At 41.6% G+C, this 27,928-nt stretch overlaps 1 protein-coding gene across 2 annotated transcripts in view; it reads right to left on the bottom strand.

The window, feature by feature from the left end:
* The window catches only part of LOC104259239 (contactin-4), a 130,380-nt gene extending 109,171 nt beyond the window's left edge, over window positions 1-21,209 (bottom strand). Inside the window, exons 1-2 of one of the 2 annotated variants that reach the window (XM_059823517.1) lie at window positions 21,106-21,209; window positions 19,878-20,053 (exon numbers count right to left, since the gene is read on the bottom strand). In XM_059823517.1, the coding sequence (XP_059679500.1) occupies window positions 19,878-20,053; window positions 21,106-21,185 (256 nt within the window). In that variant the 5' untranslated portion in view covers window positions 21,186-21,209. Of the gene's footprint in view, window positions 1-6,621; window positions 6,662-19,877; window positions 20,054-21,105 lie in introns of those variants that run through there. The other variant, XM_059823516.1, reaches the window with a different exon arrangement.
* Between the last annotated feature and the right edge of the window lie 6,719 nt (window positions 21,210-27,928).

Raw genomic sequence — 27,928 nt, 5'->3', positions numbered from 1 at the left:
AGAAGTCTCTGCTTGGATGAACAACTAGGAAATGATAGAAGAATGGTCAAAATCAACTGCAGGCAGCAAACAAAGCAGAGCATTTATCACCATCACTCGCAGTGCAAACTATCAAGCTTTGAAAGTCAACTGTCAACTCTGAAAAGCCTCATGCATGTGCTTAAAATGTGTCTCCGAGTAAACTAACAAGATTAAGATAATTATAAGAAAGGCTAATGTCTCATCAAACTGATTAGGCTGATTATGCTCCTGCACTCTGAAATCCACACTTCAAATTTATTTTTGCAATACCTAAATAGTAACTTGAGCTAGCAATAATATCATTAAGATTTTATCAATAAGAAACTTAAACACCACCTTGCAATCTTTCCCAAGAAATTAGGAACAATATTAGTGTTGTTGAACAGTTACAAAGCATACAGATTAGTGATTCGAGAGGTTCTCCTCTGCTTTCACATGCTGTGCACCTTTCCTACAAACTTCTGCTCAAATGGGTGCAGAATATGGCACTGAAATTTTGTACAGTTGAATTCCCCATACGTGGAGGTAAGAACACTTACTAAACAAATGTTAAACACACTTGCTGAAAGCCATCCCGCAGGAAGCTTTAACACAGGAGTGTAACTTCTGCTCAAATGGGTGCAGAATATGGCACTGAAATTTTGTACAGTTGAATTCCCCATACGTGGAGGTAAGAACACTTACTAAACAAATGTTAAACACACTTGCTGAAAGCCATCCCGCAGGAAGCTTTAACACAGAAGGAGTGTAACTTCTGCTCAAATGGGTGCAGAATATGGCACTGAAATTTTGTACAGTTGAATTCCCCATACGTGGAGGTAAGAACACTTACTAAACAAATGTTAAACACACTTGCTGAAAGCCATCCCGCAGGAAGCTTTAACACAGAAGGAGCACTCTAACACTTCTTTCCCCATGTTTGTTATCTTCCTCCAAGGGAAACACAGCTGCCTAGTGCCCCTCTACCCCTGCCCAGAGAGTAGGTAAGAAATTATTCTCCATACTTTTGACATTAAAAATCAATGAGACAGCAAAAGAAGAAGAAAAAAATAACCCTCACAGCTGCAGAATGACTCTGAATTACAGTGTAAATGGTCTGGCTGTATGTGTCTCCCCTGATGAGAGCATTAAGTTCCACTTTGCCTTGTCCCCAAGCCCAAAGACCCTGGCTAACCTATGAGGATTTTTGTTCTTATTTGCCAATAAAAGAAAACCAAACCCACAAAAATGCTAGATGACTTGTTAAGCCAGCAAGCTCAATTATTTCTTGGCACACTTACTGTTCTGGAAGAAGATGTGAAGCAGGACTATCATACCTCCATGTTTCCCTCGATACGAGCTCTCTTTCCACTGGAAATTGCACCTGAGCAGAGCTAGGTGACGTTGGAAATCTGAGGTTTGCAGGTGTCCGGCTGCTGGACCTGGCACTGTGCCCGAGCCATTGACCCCCATGACAAGGCATGGCTATTCAGCATGTGGTGCTACAGGGCTGGCCTCCACTCATGTTTTTCTCACTGCATCCTATTTTACCTTTTCTTTTTGTTTCCTACTCCTTCTTGTTATATTCTTCCACGCTTTACTGTTCATCCATTTCTCCTGCATACATTGTTGATGAGACCACCAACTGCCGACACAAATACTTTTGCCCATATTTTGGAAAAAAAAAACCCACAACAAAACCCCCCACAAGTTCTTGAAAAACAGCTGAGGATGTAAATTAAAAAAAAAATAAAACAATTTCAGATTTGGGAGGGAGGCAATGTAAGTCTTGAATAGGTCACTGCTTTCTCAAACAGAAGTGAGACGTTTCTGGTTTACATGTAGAAGCACCATCACGAGGAGACAACGCCATCTCTTGAAGTGTTCGCTAACCCAGTGGAGGATGCAACAAAAACCAGTGGTATGAAGCTGAAGTCATGTAAACAGAGATGAGAAATTACACTTACTATGAGTGATGATGATCAACTGCTGGAATTAACTACAACGGAGAGCAGTGGGTTCAGCATCCTTGATGCCTGGAGATCAAGACCACCTTTCTAGAACATATACAAACACTAACTATGCTTTAACCACACTTAAGCAGGTTCACTTAGGAATAAACAGCTGGAAAATACGGACCGTGATAAACAGGAAACCACACATTACAGAACACTGCACCCATTGAGCCTTCAGATGCATGAAATACTGGGAAGGAGGAGGCGGTCTGGAAGCCAATGTGACAGTCTGGTGCCCTGATGCCCAGTAACAGACCTGAAAGTCCCAGAGGTTTGCTTCCTGGAACCTGGCAACACAGTATGCAAGAAATCTGAAAATAATCACATTATGATTAATTAATTTATGTACCCCACAGGGTACTGAATACCTTATAATAGAAATAAAAGAGACAGTCATTTAAGGAGTTTACAGTTGAATGTTAGACATATTACAGTGAGCACTGGTAAACAGAAGAGAGAGAACAAGATGAAGCAAAACAATGCCTGAAAGTGGTAAGTTCATTAAGTTTTAGCATGCAGGCATCTTCATGACTTAATTAAAGTTTTTAGGATGTGAATTGCTTCAATTACAGTGATCTATCATTGCACAGATCAAAAAAGAAAGGAGCTTTAATTTCAATAAAAATATTTATACATGAAACAAACAAAACATGACCAGAATTGAGGACTGCTTATATGAATAGAAACTGCTTCTTGTTGGAGCCAGGATCCCCGCACGTGCTTTTGGTGAAAATATGTCACCAGCTCAGGGATTTGTGGCACTAGGCAGTATATGACCATGAAAAAATACTGTTTCTATTCATAGGATCAAAGAGGATAGCAGATGCAAGAAGGATGTAAACTTACCCTAACTAATCAAAGCAGCTTACACCTGCATGAGAAATCCTAGGTCACTTGCACTGATGAATAACTCGCAGATCAGGCTTTTATTTTAAATGTGTGATTTCAAATAATCAAGATCAGGTATTTGTATGACTGTTAAGTAAAGAATACACTTGGATATCAGTTTTTGGCCTATTTAACTTGGACATTCTCTGTTTAGAAAGCAATCATCAAAATTGATTAAGAGAAACCACTGAGGAAGAAAATATTAATGCTTTCCAATTCTGGAGGTCAACGTCCTGCCAAAGCTTATTGGGAACAGACAGTACTAAACCAATGACTCCACTGAAAATAGAAAAATATTGTATAAGCTCCAGTAACTCCAGCATCACATGAAGATGCAATTAGTAATGTTTTCAGTGCAAAGAGAAGAATATAATAGGGAAGTTTAAAAGGAACGCAGGCAGGTTATCACGATTAACACTGTTACTCAAGACCTTATTTAATGAATGAGTGAGGATGCCATTTAAACTTCATCACCTCCACAGCATCAATTCTAAATCAGACTTAACAGACCCATGTGAGTATAAAGCTGTATGCATTTAACCTGTGAAAAATACATTGGTTTGTACCAGACACCAATCTACTAGTGACTGCATGACTTTGGGAAAGTCATTTAAGTTCTCTGTGTCAAAGTTTGCACATCTCTAAGGATCAGTACTTAAACTGTGTGTCTCAAAAGAGACTTAATTAGCTAATATTTGCACAAAAACTTGACATCTGATGCTGAAATGCACTAGAGTGCCATACTCTATTAGCCATATGTACGCTAACACCCACCCTTTAATATGGACTTGAACGTCTTTTCTTGCATTACTAGATTTTTCTGTAGCCTCCATTAAAACTCTGCCTTAACGTTTAGTGACACAACTTAGGCAGGTACTGGTAAGTGATGCCAGTCTTATACAGACGCTTATTCCTCAAAAATGCTCCAAAGCCCAGAAGGTGCCAGCAGCAGCTGTCAATCCCATCAGCTTTGCAGTTTGGGTAGGGTATTGCATTGAATGACCTCCTTCCAAAACCTCAAATGTGCTTTAACAAAAGCTTAAACAATCTGAAATGATCCAAAGCCCCTTAAGACTGGGTAGTTTGTCTCAGTAGATGGCATATGGGAAGTTTAATCAAAGACATATGGCTTTTCACAGTTACAATTATCCAACTTTGGCTACAGTAATGAAAAATTTCCCCAAGTTTTATGTAAAAAAAAAAATCAGTCTATATAGCAAAGAAGATTCAATTATAAGCAACACAAAAGAGCTGCAGCCTTTTATCCTTTATTAGGACCTAGTTGGGTTTGTACTTTATTTATGAAACTTGGTATTCCTTTTTCTAAGTGACCACGAGATAAGTCCTGGAAATCAAAGTTTGCTCTTTAAAAGAAATATTTCACAGATGACATCGAAGTACGTGCAAGCAAGCAAGACCAGATCAGGTCACTTTCCCGCAAGTTCCCACTGGCGGGGGCAGTGTCATATTTGACATTTGCTTTTTGTATTTATATCCATACTCATTTACAGCTCCACTGATTGCGCTATTGTTAAGACCTCTGCCCAAGCAGCGCTTGCACACGAGGCCCACTTGGTTCCCGTTACTGGCTGCAACGTGGAAATAACTCAGCTGCTGAACTCAGCGTGCCCTGGAAACCAGACCGAAACAAGGCGGCTTCCCTCAGGAGGCTGCAAGTCGCAGGTCATTGGTGATTTGACAAAGAGATCCCTATTTTTTATGAGAGCTAAGCTCTGTTTTGCCTTTCTTTGTTTGCCGGAGGAGGGTTTCCATGGTTTGCTTTTTTGTAAGGCGTAGAATATTTTTAGAATCCAAAATTCGTAATTATGCTGGTTTTGAAATCAAGAGAGAACTCTCTGTGCAAGAGGGCTATTTTAGAACTATTAAACAAACCCAAAAATATTATAGAAAATTACGTGACTAGTAAATGATTCAAATTGATGGTGACAGGTGTCCGCATGTCCTTTAGAAAGCCAGTTTATGTGACTGTATCATGTAGAAGGAAGCACTGCCGTACATTGCATTGAATGGCATACTGTCAAAAACACACACCATTAGTGAACCCTTTGTCATTACATTTAAGGGTTTTTTTCTAATGATTAGAAAAGCAGTGTCAATGCTATTTTTATGTATTATTCTTGTTTAACCAATATGGAACTATTTCTCTTTTTACTATATTCTAATGAAAACATACACACATCAATCACTTCTTTATACACTACTGAATTTTAATTTCCAAAAGAAAACATGACGAATATTCAGGCTTAGAGAACAAAAAATGTTAGCGGCTTTTATGCTGCTATATTTTACTTAAAGTCTATCTCTAGAGACTTTTGTAAAATGAATTTGGTAACATATCAGTGATAGTCCTCTACTGAGTCGATGTTAATAGCGAATACCAAAGCATAATACCCGTATCTATATGTCTATCTATATCTTCAAATGGATCATTATCCCTGCAGAGTGAGCTATTCAATGAACCTTGACAGAGCACGTATGTGCTTGAGGGAAAAAGAAGGGATTGTAACACGGGACCCCAAGAATACAGCCAGAAGACAACTGCAAAGGCCTCGCTGGTGCAGCCGCAGGACAGAAACAGATGCCTCCCAGCTCTGAGCACAACCCGCAGCTCCTCCTCACCAGAGGAACGCAAGCCGGGACTGAGCAAAAAGGGGTTTGGGTGGAACACAGAGAACCACAAGCAAGAACACAACCTATATAAAACACATACAGTAAACCTCGGACATAACAGAGGCAGGAATCAATGAAGAAAGAGCAGTTAATCCAGCACTAGTAGCAAACGTATAAAAATATCCACGGTCAAGCCCAGCCAGGAGGAAGAACTGCCACCACCATCACGCTCTCCAAAGACAGCAACTCCAGAGGCAGGCAAGGGGCTGCAACTGCCTCCTCCTGGGAAGGCTGACACTACCCAGCTTACATCCAGGAGCAGCTTGGGAAGGGAAAAGGGTCGATGCTACCCACACATGCTAGCCTGTGAGCACCACTGCAGCTGTAGAATTACTGGGAATTATCAGTAACTGGGTACTATGCACTCTAGCCTTACTATCATTGTAACTGTACTTAAAAATAAGTCTTCCATTAGGTTACTAATACTTTAGTTAGATTATCAACAAATCCTTTGATCAGGATTTTTAAAAAAGGGGGTTTTTAGCCCATATGAATTGCATGGGGTCCTTGGTTTGGTATTTCACCCTTGAGGCTTGGTTGTTATTTGGATACAAGAAACCTGAATGGTTAAAAATGAATTTGGTAAGAACTGACCTTTATTACATACATTGAATGAACTTCGAAGCACCCATATGATAGGAAGTGATGTAATGATATAGGTAAGGGGTAGTTACCTCTTAATATATGTGAAACCCACAATCCACTTATATACACAGACACAACCAAGAAATTAAAGTCAATTTTCAAGCATGACTTAAAGAGATTTATGGAGCATAATGGAGTTTGCCTTCTCATACCCCTTCCATAATTTTAAGACGATCCCAGCAATTTAAGATTTAGAATGATGTTTAAAGTCTATGCACTCCTTGAGTCAAAGTCAATGGGATATTTGCGTTATTAAAGACCGTATGAATTATCTCAAGGGTATTCTGAACAACAGCTTGGCAATGACACCTTGTTGAACAAAAAAGCGAGCGGAGAGTTTGGCCAAGTCTTCCTTGTTCAGACTGAATAAGGAACCTTCTACCAAGAGATAGCTCGTACGCCCTCTTCCAAATTGTTTTCATCACATTTGCATAGCTCTCCACATACAACAGAGCATACTTTCATATCCTGGACAAAATACACAACCAGATGGAGACAGAAGTCATTTGCATCGCTGCCCATGGAATAATATGACTTCATTGGCTGTAGACTATAAACTATGCTAATTTGGCCCATAAAACAGTCTTGAAGATGAGAGTCTAGTGCATCTCAATCAATTTCAGATTTTAGAGGACATTGGTTTGAAGAAATCATAGCCCGTCTATATGAAAGCAGGCTGAAAGCACTTTAACTGATGACTAGCACCCACAAAAGCATTAAAGCTTTTTGCTCTCGAAACACTTGACAAGATTTGCCTCCTGATATTTATGGCTCTAATATCTCTAAACACTGTCTCTATAAAACCTGTGCCTGACTTTTTAAAAGCAGGGTTTTATGTCATCCCTTTCACAAATACACAAAGATTAAGTTCTTCTGCCCATGTCCTTGCTGTTGTGTCAAGAATACACAGCGGGCTACGCAGCTCCAAATAAAACCCCCTTTGATACAGAGCTTAATAGAATTTGTTTAAGAGCTGGTGTTCTAATGAATAATTTTTAGAGTCACTGATTTCAGAAAGAGTTTACAAGTCCGGGGGTGAAAGCTTTCTAATTTGACCTTTAGAACAGAAATTTCACTGGGATTTCTACTTCACTGAAAAAAAAAAAAGTTTTAGAGGTAAATATCTTGCCATTTCCCTACCCTGCATGTCCTTTGGAAAATATTTTCGCTTGGACTGTATGACTGTAGACGTTAAACGAGGTACTGCCTGTGCATCTTTACCAAGTGGCCAGGTCCAGTTTGGACTTCTAGACTTCTCCTTTTCCTGATCTTTCCTGCACAGAAACTGCTATCGTTCTCACAAAACACAGAAATTCTCAGATGAGCCTTTGCCATGGGGCTATCTGCAGCTGGAGGATTTTCACGGTGGGGTTTGCTTTGAAGGCTCAACTTTGCTACGCGATGAGAAGAGATGTGTAGCTGGAGGAGTCGCAGGTTTGAACTCAAACCAGACGTTCTCAGAGGAGGCAGGCTGCCTCCTGCCAGGGAGAAGGGCTCGCAGCTCCTCCCATCTGGGCCAGGAGCAAGCTGCAAATGGCCACGCTTGGGTTAGGAAAGGAGAAAACTGGTGTGTTGGTACGCAAGCCAAGATCTTGTTTTTCTCCCAAGCCCTCCCTGCTCTCCCTGTCGCTCATATCCCTGACCTATGTATCATCTTGGACTTCAACATCTCTATCTGGGTTCTCATACTGAGACTATGTTTAAATCTTGCCAAGTCTTTCTGACCACCATCTAACAAAGACAGACTGATTTGTCTACACGCACGGCTAAAATTCCTCCTCAGGCTTTTACCTTGCATCCCAAAGACTGCAACAGCTTTTCTTTGAGTGTTACCGATGCTGCTGGCCAACATGCAACTGCAGGAGTAACGGATCCTCGCGCTGTGTTCGGACCACTTTCTCCTTCCTCCATCACACTAAGCACAAGCGGCTTGTCCACACTATATCCTCAGCACCTTGCTGGGATTTGATCCTTGCTTCCAAATATGCAACAAGGCAGCCCCAGTGCTTTTTTTGCCTTCCTTCAAGCCACTCATCTTACTGGGGAACAGGGGCTCTTAGGAGTATCTGCAAGGCACTTACTGTTCTCTTCCCAAATCAAATCACTCTTTTCTATGATGTTACCAAAAAGAGAAAAAAATGCTCCTGGACTTTATGTTCCATTTCATAAAAGCTGCCTGTTTACTATCCTTCTATAGGAAATATTTCAAACATTCATTTTGAAGCAACTCTCCTGCTTGAGACAAAATGCTGAGGACTCAGAAAATTTTATTTTATTACTTTAATCTGGAAAAACGGGGCAGACATTTCCCTTTGGGTTGACTTGAATGGAGTTACTTCACTCTCAGAATTTTTTTATATTTCCCTAGCAAAACAATGAGTTATTCGCACACTTTCTTCCAGCACAGATGATCTTGCAATAGCCAGAAAGCAGTACTTCTATTGGCGGCAGGAGATAACTACACAGCCCTCTCTCACTTCATAGCTGAACGCTAACGTTGCAGATGCCCCGCACGCTCCCCAGTGGAGCATGCTCTGCTGCACCTTCTTATTTTGCACAGCTAAATGAATGCAAATTCAGACCCCAAATAATGTAAAATAATGTAACACAAGCTTGCTCAGCTACAAAGTTTCAAAGAAAAATCTTCCTTTACTTGATAGAAACACAAATGAAAAAACCCCACAGAGATTCTCATCCTCAGAGGGTATCTGGTGGTTCAGCTGGCCTATGGAAATGTACATTATTATGCTAGGCAGCACCACTTGAAAAGGAGGTATTCATTCTGCTCATCTCTCACGTCTAATGAATTATGAAATGGCAGTCACGTTTGTTGCAGACAGGAAAACTAACATGGGACAACTTTTGACAAACATATTTAAAGCTCTGCTGTCCTTTGCATGACAACACTGACTCCCTGATTTTGTTTTCCAGAAGAAATTAGGCAAGAAAAAAAAACAAAAACAATGAAAAAGCAGCCACTAGCATAGAATTGTTCTGCATTGGCCTTACAACCCATCAAGAGGACCAGAAATTTTCTTAGAGTCCACTTCTGGTCTTTGGGTATAGCCTGCACTTGACCTGGGGGTCCTGTAACTGCTATTTTACATCCATTTAAAGACAATACTGATTTGCATTGATGTAGAATCAGTAAGGATCAACCTAAGGATTATAATTGGTTCTTCAAAGTAGGTAAATAGCTTTATTTCATTTGACAGATGAGGAGATTTAAAGCCAAAAGGGAAGATGTTACAAGAATCATCCTAATAACTGAGAAAATAACAAATATCTCCTGATAGCTTGTCCTGTTCTCCATCCACTGAACATAAAATACCAGAAAAACAATGATTACAATATACCACAAAAACATACGCTTGCGGCTTTTCAGACATTTCTGCCACTCTAGGATCAGTTTTCGCCAGATGTTTCGAAAGATTTGTAACGGGAGAGAACTCGGACCAAAAGAAGCCTCAATTGCAACCACAGATGTGTATGTGGTTAGAGGCTCATCACCTATTGCCTGGACAGCAACAGTTCACAGACCTGACATACCTCTAATGTCTGTAATGGAGAGAGCAAGCAGGCGGGGACTACTTGTTACGCAAACGATGCCCAGAATTCATTCCTTCATGATAAATGAGTGGCGACCACGGATGCGTATGTGAAATCACGAGCAAGCTCCACTGTGTGGGCATACAGCATACCTCTAACCTTGGCTGCTTATGACCATATTGCAGACAAAGTCTCTATGGCACTGCTAATCAAAATTTCAAGATATTAACATTTGAAGGAAATATCCTTATGAACTCTAATTATTATCCATAAGTCAAGAGGGAAAGACTTTTTTTAAACTTAGGAGTTTTCACTTGGTGAAATCCCCTTTTGTCTTTTCAAGAAAGTATGGTACAATCTCACTGAATAACTGAGTTCCCTGAAGGGTCACTGCACTCTCGAAGATACTGCTTTATATCGGCATCTACATTTCCAGGCTATTCCATTTATTGTCAAAATAATAATTTAAATTTGCAATTTATTCTCCTCTCTTATTTATGCACCCTTCTAGCTCTCATCAGAATAAGCCAACTGGACATCAGTGATTTGCAGAGGTAAGACTGTACTCAGTGAATGTAGCTGGACTATATTCTGAAGTTATGCCAAAATTAAACTCTAATATCATCTACATAGCTACTCAACTGTTCCTATCCTCGGCTTTGATTTAAGAAAAAATGCTCAGGAAAATTTCTGTAAATACAGTCACAGTCAGAGGATTAATACTACTGCTAAGGACACATTAATATTCACAGTATACTACTATTTTCATTCTCGCTTTTAGCCTTCAAAGAGCGGAATAGATGTCAAATGATGTGCACTGATTCTCTGATAATCTAGTGGTAAGCAGCCAAACAGGCCACCGACCGGAACTACCTAGCTGGAAAACAGGTAAGTTGCAAAGGCTTCAGGAGCGAGAGAGAGAACAGGAAATTTTGCTGATAAATAGCACGATATCAGATCCTGCACAAAGCCATGGAGAAAGTAGGGAAAGGAAGACAAAGTCTTGCTCTCTCCTCAGCTTACTGCGGGAGCGTTACCCTGTTTTCTTCATGACCTGCGCATTGAGCATATAAAAAGAAGAGTGGTATTAAGTTAACAGGTGGGATGTCAAAGTGACTGATTAAGCCTAAGGTCAGAAGATCTTCAACTGCAGAGAGATCGACTCCATTTCAAAGTGAAACTGTCCCAAATACTTGGGGTCAGAACATGAATACTTACTGCTTCATTTAGAACATCAGAGAAAACAAGAAATCTCTCTTTTTGTTTCCTTCCAGGTCCAGCTGGAGTTTTCCACAGCACCCTGACATGATTTAGCACAAAGATAATTTTCTCAAGACTAGAAAGTGCTTCATGTAACAGCAGAGCTTTTTGCAAGGAAAGCTTACATCACTGGACCGTGGCACACTGCGATCAAATTGGTCCATTTAAGCAACCAATTTAAACAAACAGGTACATCTGCATTTAGTTCTTAAAGATCCAGCCCCTAGGTATATAAAAAAAACCCCAAAACCTGTGTTTTGAATATACGTTATTTTACATATTAAAGACAAAATTAATAAATATGGAGAGAGAAAACTGTCAAGCCTGTGCCTTGCCATTCCCTAAATTTCTAAACCACAAGAGAAACCATGGTGCCGGACCAACCTGCGATCTTAAGCTCACTGAGGTGCAATGCCCAGAGGCGCTGGCAGCGGCTCTCCCGCCTGGCGCAGCAGCTCCCGGCCACAGCCCTCCGACACCTCCCCATGCAACGCTCCCTGCCCTCAGCAGCACTATTTCTGCATGATATAAACTGAAATACAATTCCTAAATAACACTGCAGGCTTACAAGATTACTAGCTTTGAGAGAAGGTGCACTGATTATTTACAAATGCCCTGCCACTGCTTTAAGTAATAATGTATTAATCTTATTTATAACCCTTGTGTGGAAACAAAGCAGGTGTAAATCCTACGTTTCTGTTCCAAGTTAAGGGTCCTTCTATCACAGATGAAAGTAAAGCAGGTTATGTATCTATCCTCTGCTACATACTCCCTCTTGGTCCTATTCATCAAACAAAAAAGAAAAAAGAAGAGCTTACGTGAGGCTTAGCCTAGTTTTCCGCCCATCGGAGACTGCGTGGCAAAGGTGCAGAGGTTGGGACCTGGTTCTCTAACACTGACGACTGCACTTTGCACAGCTGAGTTAAGATTTCAGCAAAGGAGAGGAACATTGGGAATTATATGCATGTAGAAAAATTTGAATAAATTTGCTTGTTCCCTTGTTAAGAACACATCTGGCATCACACCAAACCCAGTCCTGCAGGCCCAAGCAGTAGGAGTGCCTGATTTTGGCTAAGACCATCAGGCCTTTTATCAATATGACTTGTGTTTTTCCTTTAAAGGACACTGGAAGAAGAACTGGGACCTCTACACGCATGCAGGAAACGATGCTCTTGAGCCAGATTTGTTGCAATTAGCCCCAAATCTTACCTGATGGCCTAGACAATTTTAACATTATAACTTTGCAGAAACGGAGGCACCACAAATAGCTTGTGCCCTACTCTTACGAACCGTGACCTGACAGCTTCATGTGTATCACGGTGCATGGAGGAAAACAGGGACGGCTAGCACATTCCAGCCACTTCGGTGGGAGTGGGGAAGCCTGGGAAGACGAGGCCTCTGGCAGTGCCCAGAAGTGCACATGCAAGCTCCAAAATAATGCTTTATTTGGAGAGTTTCAGGAGCTACAAAACCAGTGTTCCTTTAGGAATAATGAAAAGTTTAGGAAATCTCTTACCAGAGAATCTGTACCAAAACAGATTTATTTATTGGACCCAGAATTTAAAATGTGTCCTGTGTACCTGGGAAATGTTATAGTGAGTTTTTTAGTTTCCCTGGAAACTGAAATAGGAAGGTCAGCCAGAGGAAGCAGAGGCAGACCCTCTGCAGCACAGTGTCATTTGTTGCTGCCGCAGAGCTGCTCCTGTGCACCACAATGAAACCCTCCGTCTGGCCCGGACGTGCAGAGGCTCTGAAAGGCTTCAAAGGGAAAAAATGAGACAGCAAAAGACATTTTGGGGTATGTACGGGAAAGCAGGCCACGTTAAGAAAAACACTTCCTGAAGATGTAAGAAAAAGTAAGAAAATTAAATTATTTAAGGCAAATTCGTGGGCCCTGCGTGTCAGCAAACTCCAGCTGCTGACTGGGGGTGTTATCTCTGAACTGTGACCGTACCCGTGGAGGCAGTGTGCTGTCAAAAATGCCAGGAAAAAGTGAATTAACCTGTGGGAAGAGCTGGAGATTTGAAACACAGGCTCCGAAAAAGCAGAAGGGGCACCCAAGCAAGAAATAGCCGAGGGTGCTATTTCAATATCTGGGTGAAAACCAGCCTTGGAGCAGAGGCACGCATGTCCTACAGTGGTGGCTGCAGGCAGGGGCTGCGGTGTGCAGGCAGGCATAGGTGTTTCCCCCATCTTAGTGCAGGTGGGCAGCTCCCACCCAGGACACTAAAGACTCCCACCCCACGTACCTGGCAGGGGCTTTTCACAAGCGCTCTCACAGAAAACCAGAAAAAGGAGGGAGCCAGGAAAATGCGCTGAACTGGGTTTCTGGCCTTCCCAAGTGGAAAATCCTTGAAAAAATAAACTTCCAGAAGAGGACAAGCATGAATGACTGATGGACTGCTGAGGGATGAGCAGACCTGTGCACACCCGCTGTCCCAGCTGCAATCCGACTCTGGAAAAAACCCAATCCAAACCCTCCCTCTCCTTAATTTCCAGGAGGTTTAAAACACATCATCTTTTCTCAACACTCAGATGTTAGTAATCGCTACGGAAATGATTTAATTTGTGTGCCGAATGCCTCATTCAGCCGAGTGGCAATGCATCGCTTCATTGATCAATCAATGCGATTGTTGTTGCACTTGTTTGTTTAGGCAAGGCAAGGCAGATACTTTGGCGGTTTTCTGAAAATGTTTTCATTATTAATTGTTCTTGAAAGAATTACTTCATTGATCATTTAATCTCCAAAAAGAAAATGAATACACTTCAGGGCAATAAGAGGGTACAACAGTAAAGAATTTGAGCAGCAATTATAATTTGTTTCTTAGCAACTAATAGCAAAAATTATGGGATTTGCTCGGGTATAAGATATAAGAGGAATCATTCCAGCAATGGGAATATTGGAAAAAATCCTTTTCAGTATAATGTTGGGAGTAATTTTCCTTTTCTACCATCACAGTGAAATTATTTTGGGATGGTAGGTCAAAGCCCCAAAGTATTCTCATTACAACCGCATTATTACTGTATTTTCTGCTACCATTTGCACTGCACAGTACTGAGTCCTAGCTGCTAATTCATGTGTAACAATTATTTTTGCAGAAGCACTTCTATAAAACAAATTCTTCTAATAAAGTGTGGGAGGAAACAGTTTTCAGAAACAACAGTGTGATTCCCTGCAGTTAGGAGTATGTTCACAGTAACGAAGAAGAAAGTTAGAGTTTCTATAAATGAATAATCCAACGGAAAATGTACAAAAGGTAAGTCTGAGGCTGCTGCCCCGGTTAGCGGTGGAGGGAAGCTCACCTGCAAACCCTGCCCTCCAGGCACGGTTTAATCTTCAAACACAGTAAAACAGTTCAGGCTAAATTCCACACACAAAATCAGCCATTTCGCTTGACCGGGGCTGTCTGCAGGAGGAGGAGGGGAAGACCTTTCCCCTTTCATTTCACCTCATCTGCCCGCAGCTTGGGGCTCCCAAGGGCAGCACAGCAATGGTTTGCTGCTGCTGTTGATCCAGCATCCTCTGAGGACGCCTCCCTTCAGCCCTGTCGTCCCCTCTCCTGAGGCCTCATTTCTGCTTTAAAAATTGGTGCCTCAGCCCCCTGGACATCTCAGTATCATTTTTACCAACTGCATGGACCTGTTAAATTACAGGTTTGAAGGAAACTCCTTCATAGAAAATTGCTACAGGTCGGAAAGGCACTGATTTCAGAGAAGCATCTCTGCGCAGAGTGGGAGGAAGGACACCAACCGTCCTCCCAGTGTGGTGGTGTAACAATGTGCAAAATGCTAAAAGCCCCTGAAAAGTAGATGCCATTTCTCTAACAGCTCGTGTTTCACAGACATCACTTTTAGGCACTTTTTATAACAACAGGGGGCAAAACAATGGTATGACTGAAAAACTGCACCGATTTGAACTTGATTTTCCTTTTTGGATACTCATTTCACAATCAACATGTGACAAACATCGGTACTGATGAGAAAGGCAAGAGCTACTGCATGGCTACTCACCCACTCTCCAGAGGGTTTATTTTTAAACCAGTATTACTGCAGGTAGCACTGCCTTTGTGTATTTTCAGGTTAAACTGCAAATCCTGCTGAGGAGTTTAGGGCCAAATTGAGTCTAGTTATCACAGCAGGGAAAGGATATTTCATCTACCAGCATTGGGGATGGCTCACCGGGAGAAGACAGGGGTCATGGGCTGGGAGAGCAGAGCAGAGCCTTGGCCCCATCTCGGTGATGAATTAGCTGCCGCAGGTGGTGGCAGCGATGGGGCAGACACAGTCTGGAGACCCCTGGGGTGAGGGGCAAAGGGGTGCCCAGACTGACCTGCCACACTGCTCTTGGAGCTGTGCAAAAATGTCTGGCTTCAAAGCTTTGGCGGTAAAAAACAAACTGCGGCCTCAGCAAGGTAAAATAAATATCAAAGTTAATCTCTAATTAGAAATGTTATTCTATAGGAGCTCATAAATCAGCTGAAAGCTAAGATAGTAAGTGCCACTCTCTTTGCTGGGGAGAGTCCCGTCTCGCTCATCCCAGCCTACCCATGGGATTGTAAAAGAACAGATCTGGACATCACCTAGCAAAGAATTACAAACAGAAGGGGAAACCTTCCTTAGTCTTTTTTTTCCCCGAACTCATTTCCACCAGCGTTGCTCATTTTGAACAGGTTTGACAAGCTGGCCCTTTTCTTCATTACCAGCCTTTGGTTAAGCAAGAGCAAACCCAAAGACAGCAGATGAGCCACAGGTCACGTGAAAGCTGGCACTCTCCATGGTCACCCACACATCGCAATAGACTGGGGGCTTCTGCAAGGGCGTTTCTGGCGGGAAGCCATTGGGACTCACCTTCCCAAAAGCGCAATCTTTTGGACGTCTACCATGCTCGACAGTCAATAGAAGGGGAGGAGGAATAGATTTGAAAGCCCTTGGGTCACTACCCGCACAGGGCATGGAGTACAAGCATAGTCCAGACAATTAGTAGTAGCTGCTAGCAAGTAAGATTAGGACTAGCAGAGGCCACCGCAGTAAGTGAAACTAAAGCTTGATATGTAGTCCTCCAAACACACACTCCTGAGAAGGGTCTGTAAATGTGCAGAACAGGCTGGTGAGCTTCTTTAAGGAAGGGCATCGATGCTGCCTCGCACTGGGGACAGACAAGCTCTTGAAGCCTTTCCCAGGACTCAACTTTGTGGTTTTATGCTTATGGAGATGTGAGTATAAATGCAACTTTAAGCACCTGTGTGCACTAATGTTCCATTCTGTAAATTACTTCGCAGTCAGTAGAAATAATTTGGCAAGGACGCTCACTAAAAGCGTATTCTGCTCAGGGCGTACCGCTCTGCACTGAGCTGTACCGCTCTCCTGCCCGCAGCCAAGAGCTCCTCAGCGTCTTCGAGTCATGCCAAAGAGAATGGGAGCTGAGCAGGCGGAACAACTTGCAAATTCATCACTTTGTGAGGGGCATGGTCCCGCTCTGGTGCCACTAAAAATCAATACAAGTTTTATCTTTGACTGAAAAGGAAGCAGGATCCGGGCAATAGTAAACAGCTTTAATCATACATCTGAATAGGTGGGTACATCTCTAAACTGCAGCATCAGAGCTGCACCACTTTCCAGGCATAACTTCTTATTGATTTCAGCGTTATTTCTGAACAGAAACTATGGTACAGTGAATAAATTGTCAAGCTAAGCCCCATCCCCTAAAATAAAAAGCACATAATTTAATCTAGTTCAGCTGTGCTTTTGTATATCATTTTGGAAAAGCCATTATTAGAATCCATACTCAGAGTTTAAAGCTTTTTTTCTTTTCTGAGAGCCTATATTGCCATAAGCACAGGGTTTAGGATACCATTAATCCATATTCTGTTACTGTGGCACAGCAGATTCCTTACTTTCCGAAAATACGTTCAATTTCAGAGACAACTAGCATTGGGGGGAAAAAAAAGTGAGAGAGAGAACAAATTTGAAATGTAAATGATATATCACAAAGCAAGTATTGGGGGAAAATATTAGCACTTTTACCGTAATGAGTTTGTAACCTAAATACATATTTCAAGGATTAAATTGCTGACCCTCTCTGACCTTCACAGGAGGTTGACTAGCTAGATCACAGTTTAATCTTCAGTGAAAACGCTAGAGAAGAATAACACAGCCTTTGAAGAACGAAAAAAATGTACGTATTAATGATGCCCCAGGATCCAGAATTTAACCCTTAAGAGCAGAAAAAAAAGAAGCCCCAACCCCCAGACATTAGTCTCAAAAGACCCAACAATAACTTTCCTCAGAAATAAAAATGAGATAACACACAAATCACACAACACACCGATCAGGCTGGAAAATAAGGGATTGCTCGGACGAAAGGGGAAGCTACGGACAAGTTAAGCAGCATAATCCCGAGTCTCTAACCAAATGGCTTTCCACAGTTAAATCATAAAATATGACATAGCAGAGCATAAGAGACCAAGCTGAAATGCCAGAGCTGGGTCAGAGACTGCACATGCTATCTAGGGACCAGACAAGGGTGTAAATTCAAGGAAAATAACTTGACAAAAGGGAAAATTCCTGAGAGAACAACTGAGGGCAAACAGGCTTAAGAGAGTTCTCCAGTGGCTAGAAAGGGTCCTCCCCATTCAGTGTTCTAGGATATTCCACACAGAACCTACAGAAGGCCATTCAAAATGATCCCTTTCAGAATAAAACCACATATAGGCAAGTAGTTCTATTAAGCAGTGCTACTGCATCCACACGTCTTGGATCGCAAGGCTGAAAAACACGCATTACTAATACAGATGCACATGTTTATCGGTTCTTAGAGGCAGAGCTTTTGTAATAAACTTAAACCACTCTGTGTATTTCATAATTCAGCTAATTCTGGTTGCAATCCCTTTGATTATACAAGACAAAATGACTTACTGTTCTGCGAAAGCACAGAGCCTACCTTGACAAATGCTAATTTTTTTGATTTAATCCAAATGTTTCTAATCTGATTATGCTGCTACAGCAATCTAAAATAAATTTTAGGAATAAAAAATAATATATTTATTCAAGTTCCCCATCATTACTTTAACTGGAAAAGAACAAGCTTTGTTTTTCAATTCAATCTTCTTAACTAAAAATCAGTCAAACCAAAGTTGTATTTGGTTAACTAGAAAACTTGAAAGATTTTTGCCAGATGCATCATTCATCAAGATAGATAAATTAATCAGAATTTAATAAACACTCTGTACGTGAAGCAAAGATAAAATGTTAAAGGTTGACGGTTTCTTAATTTTTGTGCAGAATTCTCCAAGTTTGCAAGCTCCTGGTTATTTAGTGCATAACAATTTAAACTAGCAAGGAAGCTGATGTATTTGCAGTCAAGTAGTGAGTGGCAACTGCACCTGCCAGCATCAGCAACCTCCCTCCTAGTCCCTCTGAAGCCTGGGACCAGCATCTAATGAGCTGCAACCTGGAACCCAGGTTGTCCTTAAAGGACTGACTTCAGCAAATGGTACGACCCCAGCCAAGGGGGTGTTGAAGTGCTTTGCTCTGAATGATGCTTCCCAGGCTCACCCTGATAGCTAGCAGAAGGCCACAATTTGTAAGACGGAGCCTGCTGTGAAACACGTGGTCTACCGAGAAGCAGACCAACGCAGTATTTATGAAGCGATCACCTCGACATACTGAAATCTGGAGTGATGAGATTGGTCTTGAGGAAGCTGTTTGTTACCCATTCCGAGTGAAAACACACCTTCAGTCACGGAAAAACATAAGCAGGTCATAAGCAAATGGATTAATACATTGTAACCTACGTGGAGCGACAGAGGACTTGACTTTACTCACAGTAATGTTTCTCACTAAAAATCACTTCTCTATGTTGTGTGAACCTGCTGTTTATTGGCATTTTTACCTTTTTATTTTTGTAGCTGGAGCACATCAACTTCTCTCACCAGTCAGTGAAAAGCATCTTTCATTAAGCTCTACTGCAAGCCCAGCTCACTGTTACTGATGACTTCATGTCTGGGAACGGACTGCCTTGAACTCCTGCACGCGCATGCAGGGATATTTGATAGTAGGTCCTGCTGTAATTACTAAGCTGTTATGTACACCCCTCCCAGGACAACGGCACAGAGAAATCACAGAGATGATGGATGAATAAGCCCATGTATCTATTCTCTGCCTTCACCTTTGCAACTACGCAAGAAAAGAGATGACTCGTGGTCCTGCATTATCATTTGCCCAACTCTTACGGACTTTATCCTGTACCTCAAAAATGGCTTTCCATAATTTCATATAATGCTAATTCACATCAAGACCTGGATCTTTTGTTACCCTTAGCTTTTGATAAGAAGCTGCAACACTGAATTTAACCCAAAATAAATTTGAAGCAGCCTGTTTTCCCTTTTACACACAGAGTTACAAAACATCATCCATACCTGAAAGTACTTGTACCTAAGTACTGAAATATAGGACTTGTGAAAACTGTCATTGTGAATTTATTCCTTATAAAGAGTATGCGCCTTCAAATATTTTGAAGCTTTAATTCTCCAAGGAAAGGAAAAAAAAAATCAACGGTGAGATCCCATTCGCCAGATACTTTCCTAGGTGGCCTCCTTCTCAAGAAATAAGACATTTTACCCTATATACTACATACAGTTTTTCCTAAATAATCATAAACCAAGGCATCTATTCCTCATTCAGATTTCCCCTCTAAATCCAGGTGTTTTCTCTACTCCATGAACAGCTCACAGAATACTACGTAACGCATTAGAAAGGGTTAGGAAAGCAGGCATTGCTCTCGCAGTTTTTCTAGCATGCTGCAGGAACGGAGGCTGCATTATTACTTACAAGCAAACTGAAGCTTTGCTTCTCTGCTGACAATTGTTCCAAATGGGTTTGTTGCTACACACTGGTATGTTCCAGTATCTTGGGTTTTATTGGGATTATTGATCAACAGGTTGCCTTCCACCACGCTGTAGCGGTAATCCATACCGATGTCAATATTGGTTCCATTTAACTTCCACCTATAGCACAAAATGTCAAAGTTAAATTCTGCTAATATTAATGAATACTCTTGGGTATTTGAAAATACAACATGTAGTAAATAAAGAAAGATTTAAAACATCTTTGACTACTTATTAAAAAAAAGGCATGAAAATGCAAATTTCCTGCACAGTATTGAAATATTCCAGTATTTAACTGGAAGAGCAATATCCTTGACATATATTTCAGTCTCTGATATGATTAATGCTTCTGTAGTTGCTAGTGCTGCTGCTCTTTGAAATTAATCATTTTGCAAGGGGAAGTCCCAGAAACAGGATCTTTAAGCCATTCAAGTCCACCGAGGTTTCCTCTCCCAACTTGCTTGTTTTTAAACTTAAGAAAATTCACTCGCAGTAGATGTTGTCACAAAATGGGGCACTGAGAAATTCCAACACCATGTTGCCTCAGTTACAGCAACCCTCATCCCCACCAGCCCCAGAGGGAGCCTGCGAGGGAGCCACGGCCGCATAGCAGCTCCCTTTACCAGAATATACAGAGAAAGCATTTGAGTATGTTTGCACCAGTGAATTAACACAGTTTATTGCATTAAATAGTTGGTCATGTCAGAAGACAGCACGGTGGCTGAGGTCCAATGAATCTAATCGGTTTCAGACTGGCATTTACTTCGGTGAACAAAATGAGAAAGGCACTAAAGACAAAAAACCAGCAACCTAAAGGATTTACAGCAGCACCACCACAGTAGTACAGCATCTTTTTTTCTAAGGATCTCAAAGCAGTTACTAAAGCTGAAAACAATTAAGAGCTTTGTCCACATTTGTGGAAAAGGATGGTTAATCCAGGAGCCAAGAATCGTTACAATCCCTTCGTAACCTTTTTGAACTCTTGTCCAAATTTTGCAATTGTGTTGCAATATGGAGTGATTTCCTGATGCCTGTATTTCGTTATCAGCATTGTAGGAGACTCCAGGGGCATCACTGAGTTACACCGCGTGATGCACACAGGAGAGAGGCTCTTGGGGGATACTGCTGTAGCGCGGAGATCGTGCTAAAGAATAGTTAAACATTCAACAAACCCAATGGTTGGTCTGGGATTTCCTTTTACTTCGCAGCTCAGCTTCACTTTCTTTTCCTCTGAATCCAAGGGGAAGATCATGCTGTTGGGCTCCTGAAGGAAAACTGGCCCGTGCAGTGTGTTGTCGTCTGCATTAAACAGAGGAAAAATGTGACAGATACTTGACAGAATCTCTGTGTACTCAGTGTTAAAATATAAAATAGTATCTTAGCAGCAAGAGGCCATATATCATTCACCCTAGAAAAGATGTGATAATGATACTTTTTTTTAAAACAGACAGATTTTTTTTTCCAGAAGACATTGAACCTCACGTGGAGTCAACATTCAGGAAAACATTTGTGCACTACACAGAGTACAGATTGAAACTTTACCCAAAGTTCAAACGAAGGGGAACAAGCACATCCTATTGTGATAGCATAGCTCAATTAAAACCAGAATGCCTAGTTTCACTTTTAAACACTGAAATATTTTCTCTGTAAATTAAAAAACCTCGTTATTAAATACAGTTACAGAAAGCAAGGACTTTCTGTCTTCTAGTGGAATGGAATGAGTCTTGCCTGAACATTTTCTGATCATGTTCTGCAGGGCAAAGGGCAACTGCATGGGCCATCAGGGTGGTGCTGCTGGCACCTGCGGCTCCCTCGCTGCCGAGGGCAGGGACTCGCAGGGACACGAGCACGGATGTCACTTTGGCCAGGCAGCCATGCTGCCACCCAGTCTGCTGCCAGAAGTCCATCCTGATGGACATGCAGGAAATTTGTGGGTATAGGAGGTCAGAGGAGAATGAATAACTATAAAGATGGTGGGATGCACAAAAAAGTAAGAAAGGAAAAGGAATGAACAGAAGACAATGCATCTTCCCTCCAGGAGGAGGGTGAGAATGAATGTGAATAGCCCTCATATCCCCTGACACTGGGAAATCAGCTGGATTTATTAGGGACAGAACAATAGCTCTTTACTGCAGGAAGAAAATTCTGTCATCTCCACAGAAGGATTTCAGAGAGACTTTGTCATGAAGATTATAATGGAGCAACCTCTCCCCTGTGACTCCTCCCTCAGGCACCACCACAAAAGAGAATGCACTAAGCATACAGTCACATCGGTTGTATTTATCTTTATTTTGAATTATATGTTAACGATATCTGACTGAGACTCATCTATTATTCAAAACACATTTCACATAATCTCTAGCTTTAAATTATACCTCTGTGCAACTTACTGTGGCTGGCAGAAAAAGATAATAATAACCATAAAGCATACAGGGCTAGATTATGATATCCTGACTTGTTTCTGAGACCCAGGGCTGCGTCACTCCTTAAACAGCCTCATTCAGTGTAAGAAAGAATATTACAATCTGGCACATAAAGATTATAGCTCCGAGTACTATATTAATGAGTTCAAAACCAAAAGAATTAAAATACATTTTAATTTATTCAGTTTTCTAATTGTAAGATACAGAAGCTGGCCTGGTGCTCAGGTCCTGTGCAAGAGTCACTTCAAGTCTCAGAAGCAAGGAGCTTGATTGTGCCAGGACAGGCACGAGCCAGACCATCCCGGGTAATCCAGTTAACAAACCATGCTGACTCCAGTACGTGTTGCATCGGCTGTGTCATCTGCCTCGCGCCCCATCAAAGGAGCCAAGTCCCACTATACTGTCATTTGCTGTTATTTCAATTACGGTGTGTCAGTTTAGATCGTATCACATCATGCTAAAGGTCAGATGCTTGGTCCTCCTCCCATCATAAGAAAATACACCTTGCATTAAGAAGTAGATAGCTCACCTACTTGAGTTGGGAAACAGACGCACAAACAAATCTAAGGGTCCAAATGTGTCCCCGTATGTCCGGGACATTACTTCGCTGCAGGATCAGGGCCCAGACCACTATGGTTACATTTGATAAGAAACATTACAATCTGCCTATGTAACTAGTAAGCAAAGCACAATTCAGAAAACACATCAGACAAAAAGTAGCAAACTACGAAGGTAGAAAGAGCAACACATAGATGAAATGACTAAATAACTTAATTTGCCTAAGCTAAAATAGAAGCCCATGAAAGATTACCAAACAAAACCGCTCTACAAATATTACAACACCTGCTGCTGACACTGTTTAACATTCAGTTTTTACATGGCAGAAAAATGCTTGCCCTTCCTGTTAGCCAGCAAGAAGAAAAGAAAGCCCTGATGCGACTACTACTTGGCTTTCAAGCAAACAGCATTGGGTCAGGCAGGGAGAAGCTCTGAAAGCAGCTGCCAGCGTATCAGGGGACCAGAAGAGGAAGAAAAACCCTGCAACACTGGGTAGATAAAATTATTCTGAGTGCCTTTCTTCTTTCTCTTATTGCTGCCTGTGTATGACCAAGATAATCAAGTCCAAACTATTTAATCTTCAGCCTGTAGAGTCCTTTTGCTACAGTCTAATGCATGATTGAAATCTGCAGCCCAGATCCTAACGCAGGGTGTGACAAGAGTTGAGCCACAGTACCTCACAGAAGAGGAGGATTTCGGTCAAAGAACACTAAATATTCACTAACAAACAAAACAAATTGCCGTCTAGATTCTTACACGTGGAAAACTAAAAGAACCTGTATCATATATGGTTCATTTTTGACTAACTTACAATGTTACTGGGTAGAAATGGATCTCAGATGTTTAGTGACAGCACAGGCAAATGCATTTGCTGTATTACAGTGTCTGGTTTTGTGGGAGCAAAGTTTTGCTATCCAGATAACGCCAAAATGGGAATTTCACACTTTTTTTCTTTTTAAAATAAAAGCAGTAACTCCATTTCTATTGCAATAATGTTGAGGGACTTGCAATCATGAAGCGACAGTAACACATTTTTAGTTTATGACTGATGAGCACTACTAGCCGCTTGATCCACAGAAGCCTACCTATGTCAGGAGGAGGCTCTTTCCTGAGCTTAGCAGGCTTCTTACGAGATTGTGTTCATCACGCTCTCTTTTGGACACTTCATCTAGCAGAACAACGAAACAGTGCATATATGTATATATACACACAAAAACTGCTCAGTTATTTTAGCTCACTTTGCTCTTTATGATTTTCAGCAGCTACTGTGTAACCTGTGCTACTCCTTACACGTTTGTTACTGTACTGGGAAAACACAATAAGTAACCTTCCCGGACAAGCTAACTGTTGAGACACTCTCCCAGTGACAGATTTTATTTTTCTGAGTTACGTTTCTTTTGCTCGAGCCCGAAATGAGTTAACCCGGAGTGAACACTGAGCTGCCCTCAGCTTAAGACAAGTTGCAAACAAGATTGGTTACCAAAAAGCATTTCCCCCCCCCCCCCCCCCCCCCCCCCCCGTCAGATGAAACAAATGTACTACTGCTCTGGGTCTGCCTCCTTGGAGAGAAGTGTATTTCTTTCAGTAAGATGCAGGGTATAGGAAATTTCAGTAGATTTCATGATAAAAGAAACATTTTTAAACACAGTACGAGGTGTGTGCCCATATGCTGTTGGACAGAACGTGATAGATCATTTAGAAGAACATTCTGCTATCCTAGCTTCTGCTGATATATATATATTCTTTTTCCTAGTGAATCACAAAATCTATTAAAAAATGCCAGATTAATTTAAGTACATTCCAAATGAAGAGTATATTTTCTGTGTCCCTCCAGTACCCCAAACTTGAGAGCAGGATTCTAAATGCTTGTCATCTTTCTGTGCTTCTGAGGAATTGAAACATGAAGAATGTCAGCTGAGGTTAATTCACATGAACAGGTGAAACCATTCCTATTCTCTCCGAACATTAAGCCCGGTGACGGATATCATTACCTAAATAGAACTGCTTTAATTTTCATTGAAAGTTATGGCCAATTTGAGAGAAGGTTTAATTGAATATTCCACACTGTAGGGAAAGATAATAACTAAACTGAAGAGAGAATTCTTGGAGTATATCCAGTATAAATGATAAAAATCCTTTCCTTGTTTGCTGCCGAGGGAATTGGTTTCTGCTATGTATGCTGGTGTGTTTTCATACAGCGCTGCAAGCCGGTATTTCTTCAAGACAAAACTGCACCTTGGGAAGAGCAACTCTTCAGGAAACTGGAAAGTGAAACGGATAGGACAGCTCAAGGGCATCGCTGATTAACACAACAGCCTGCTCCTCAAGGTTAGTCAGCTGCATTACGTCCTCCTGAGCAGGAAAAGACTAAATTGCTGGCTCACTCTTTATTTTTTTGCCTGTCGCTTCTATTAACATCAGCTGTGCACACAAATGGTGCTAATGGCTTTCAAATGGTAAGAAAAATTTTTACTCCAGATATTCCTACTAAGAATAATTCTGTAGACTTCTTAATGAACAAGACCTGCTTAAGGTACTTCCCATACAAAAGCAACAAAGAACGTGTTTCCAAAAAAGGCATGTATGAAATGTTATTTTAAGCTCTGCATCTTTGGAGACAGTCAGCAGCCTCCCTCCACCGTTGGGCTGTTAATCGCTCCTGTCTACCAGGGCACCATGCTGACCCACATGTTTAAGAGAGAATTAAGAATGAGAACAAACCAATAAAAAATCAGATGCTTTCAACAGGAGTGTCAGGAGCAAACTATTAGGCTCTTCCCTTCCTTTTCATCATCACCACCCCACCACTGCATAAGCCGCACTTTCTGCAGAGCCACTGTAATACTCTGAGCTGTGGGAGCAACACACCCTCCCAGACATCTTGTTCGAGACATCGCCTGCAGGCTGTGCTTCTGGGCTGAGAAGCTGGATGAGCAAGAGAGCCACCACCTCCCTCCCGACCCTTCCCAGCACCTGCCATCAAGCTGCAGGATTGGGCTTGTTTTGCAGCACCCTACAGGTCTCCAACAGGGACTGCGAACCAGATGGTTCCTCCTGCTATCACCTCTCTCTTCTGACACACTTTTACTTCCCAGATTGCTGCCCTATCAAGTGCACGTGCAGTTAAAGTGGAAAGCTGTGCTTGACAGGTGACATCTGATAGGCAAGCATCTGATACCCAAGTTCAAAAGCAGTGTCAGATATTCCTCAGAGACAGTAACGCAGCCATAAAAATCCAGAGGCTCAGAAGACAAGAAGAAATAAATCTTCACTCTAGTAAATGCAGGCATGGAAGCGCTCCAGAATTTGAAATGGAGACAGTAATGGCCTGATGACTCTATTTACGAGTGACCCAAGTATCTGGAGCAGTCTGAATTAAAGGCAGGGTTAAACACATCCACCCCGCAGTGAGTGTGCTCCACCCTCTGAGGGAAGCCCAGGGTCCATCAGTTAGGGGAGGTCAGGAGCCAGCCTGCCAGCTGCCTCTGCCCGGGTCCTGCGACGCCGACACGCAGAAGCCAACGTGCAAATGCCAACCGTGGGTCAGGCTCCAGCTCAGGGAGTTCATCTGTGAAGCCTCTCATTCAGTCTGACTTTCAGTACCACAGCAGTATCATAATTTCACCTATTTAAATGCCACACGATTAATTATAGCAAATGTCATCAAGTTAGCACTTTTCAAATAAAATGTTGCTACCTGATCCGCACATGCGAAAGCAAGCAAGGTTTCCCTGTGCCTTGTCTACTAGGTCTAGACAGCCAGGAGGAGGCAATTCCTGATGCAGCGTAATGAGTGACTTGTCCTATGACAAAAACCTTATTTAATAGAATGTAATTTGTGTTCTCTTAGCAAGTCAACAGCACGATTATGATGGCAGATGTTCTCTTCAGTACGCGATAAAAGCACTCTTCTCCGTTACTGCAGAAAATCACAAGTTTCTTCACCAAGCAGCCTTCTCTCTGAGTCATCACAGCTGACATCAGGAAAATAAACAGATAAACTCGCACTGCTCTGTTAAGAATGGTATCAGCCTACGATAAAGCTATGAATAATTATAAGATAACAACAGTAATAATAATAATAGTACAATAGAAGAGCATTGGGGCATCTGCAGCTCTTCTGCCGAAAGATCAGTTACAAAAGGTAACACAGAAGCGGCAGCCTGTTCATTAATGATCAGATTATTCATTGATCTCCAGTGCTGAAATAGTAGAAACAACCAAAATGATATTTTTGAAAGATACTTTTAAATACATAAATAATAGTCAGGCTTGTTCTGATGTCTTATAAGTTAAGCTCTAGCCCTGAGGAAATCATTCAGCAGTTATATATCCAGCCCTAGAAACACAGGATTATGACAGGAAATTAAAATACTGTCCCTACCTAGCACAATACATCTATTGTTACCATTGGGCAGTTATGAAAAAAAAACCACCACCACCCACATTTTTCATCCTGAAGTAACAGAGACATACACTCTGGTTTTAGGACATGAATAACATCACAGTTTCACCAGGGTTCTCAAAAGCTGCTGCATAATGTCTATTCTGAATGTGTTCAAACATATTCTGTCACTAGGAATAAGGACACTAAACCTGCATTATCTATACTGTTTGTTCCTCTAGACTTAACCATAATCTAAATAATGATCTATGAACTAAATTATCTTTGTTGTTGTTGTGCAGATGCAACTCTCATGGATTTGAGCTGTGACCAGAAATCCACCCTCTGGGATGCCACCAGCACATCGCTGAACCGAGCCCAGGTCAAAATCCAGGACTTAGCTCTTCAGTTACTGGATTCATTTTCCTCAGTTACTTTCTTCATCCTTCCCTAAGACCATCGCTATAACAACTCATGGTACTCCGTCATTAGTTAATTGGTCAAATCTGCTGGTTACAAGAACAAAAACAGTCACACTCTCACATTAGCCTTGTTCCTTTTGTTTCACCAGTGTACACTGAGACAAAAGGGCCATAGCAACCAAACACCACGGCCACTAAAACTCCTCTG

The sequence above is a fragment of the Gavia stellata genome, chromosome 12 (assembly GCF_030936135.1).
Source record: "Gavia stellata isolate bGavSte3 chromosome 12, bGavSte3.hap2, whole genome shotgun sequence".
In the NCBI taxonomy this organism is placed as follows: domain Eukaryota; kingdom Metazoa; phylum Chordata; class Aves; order Gaviiformes; family Gaviidae; genus Gavia; species Gavia stellata.
The sequence above is the reverse complement of the archived record's forward strand: the minus strand, read 5'-3'. Positions and strand labels throughout refer to the sequence as shown.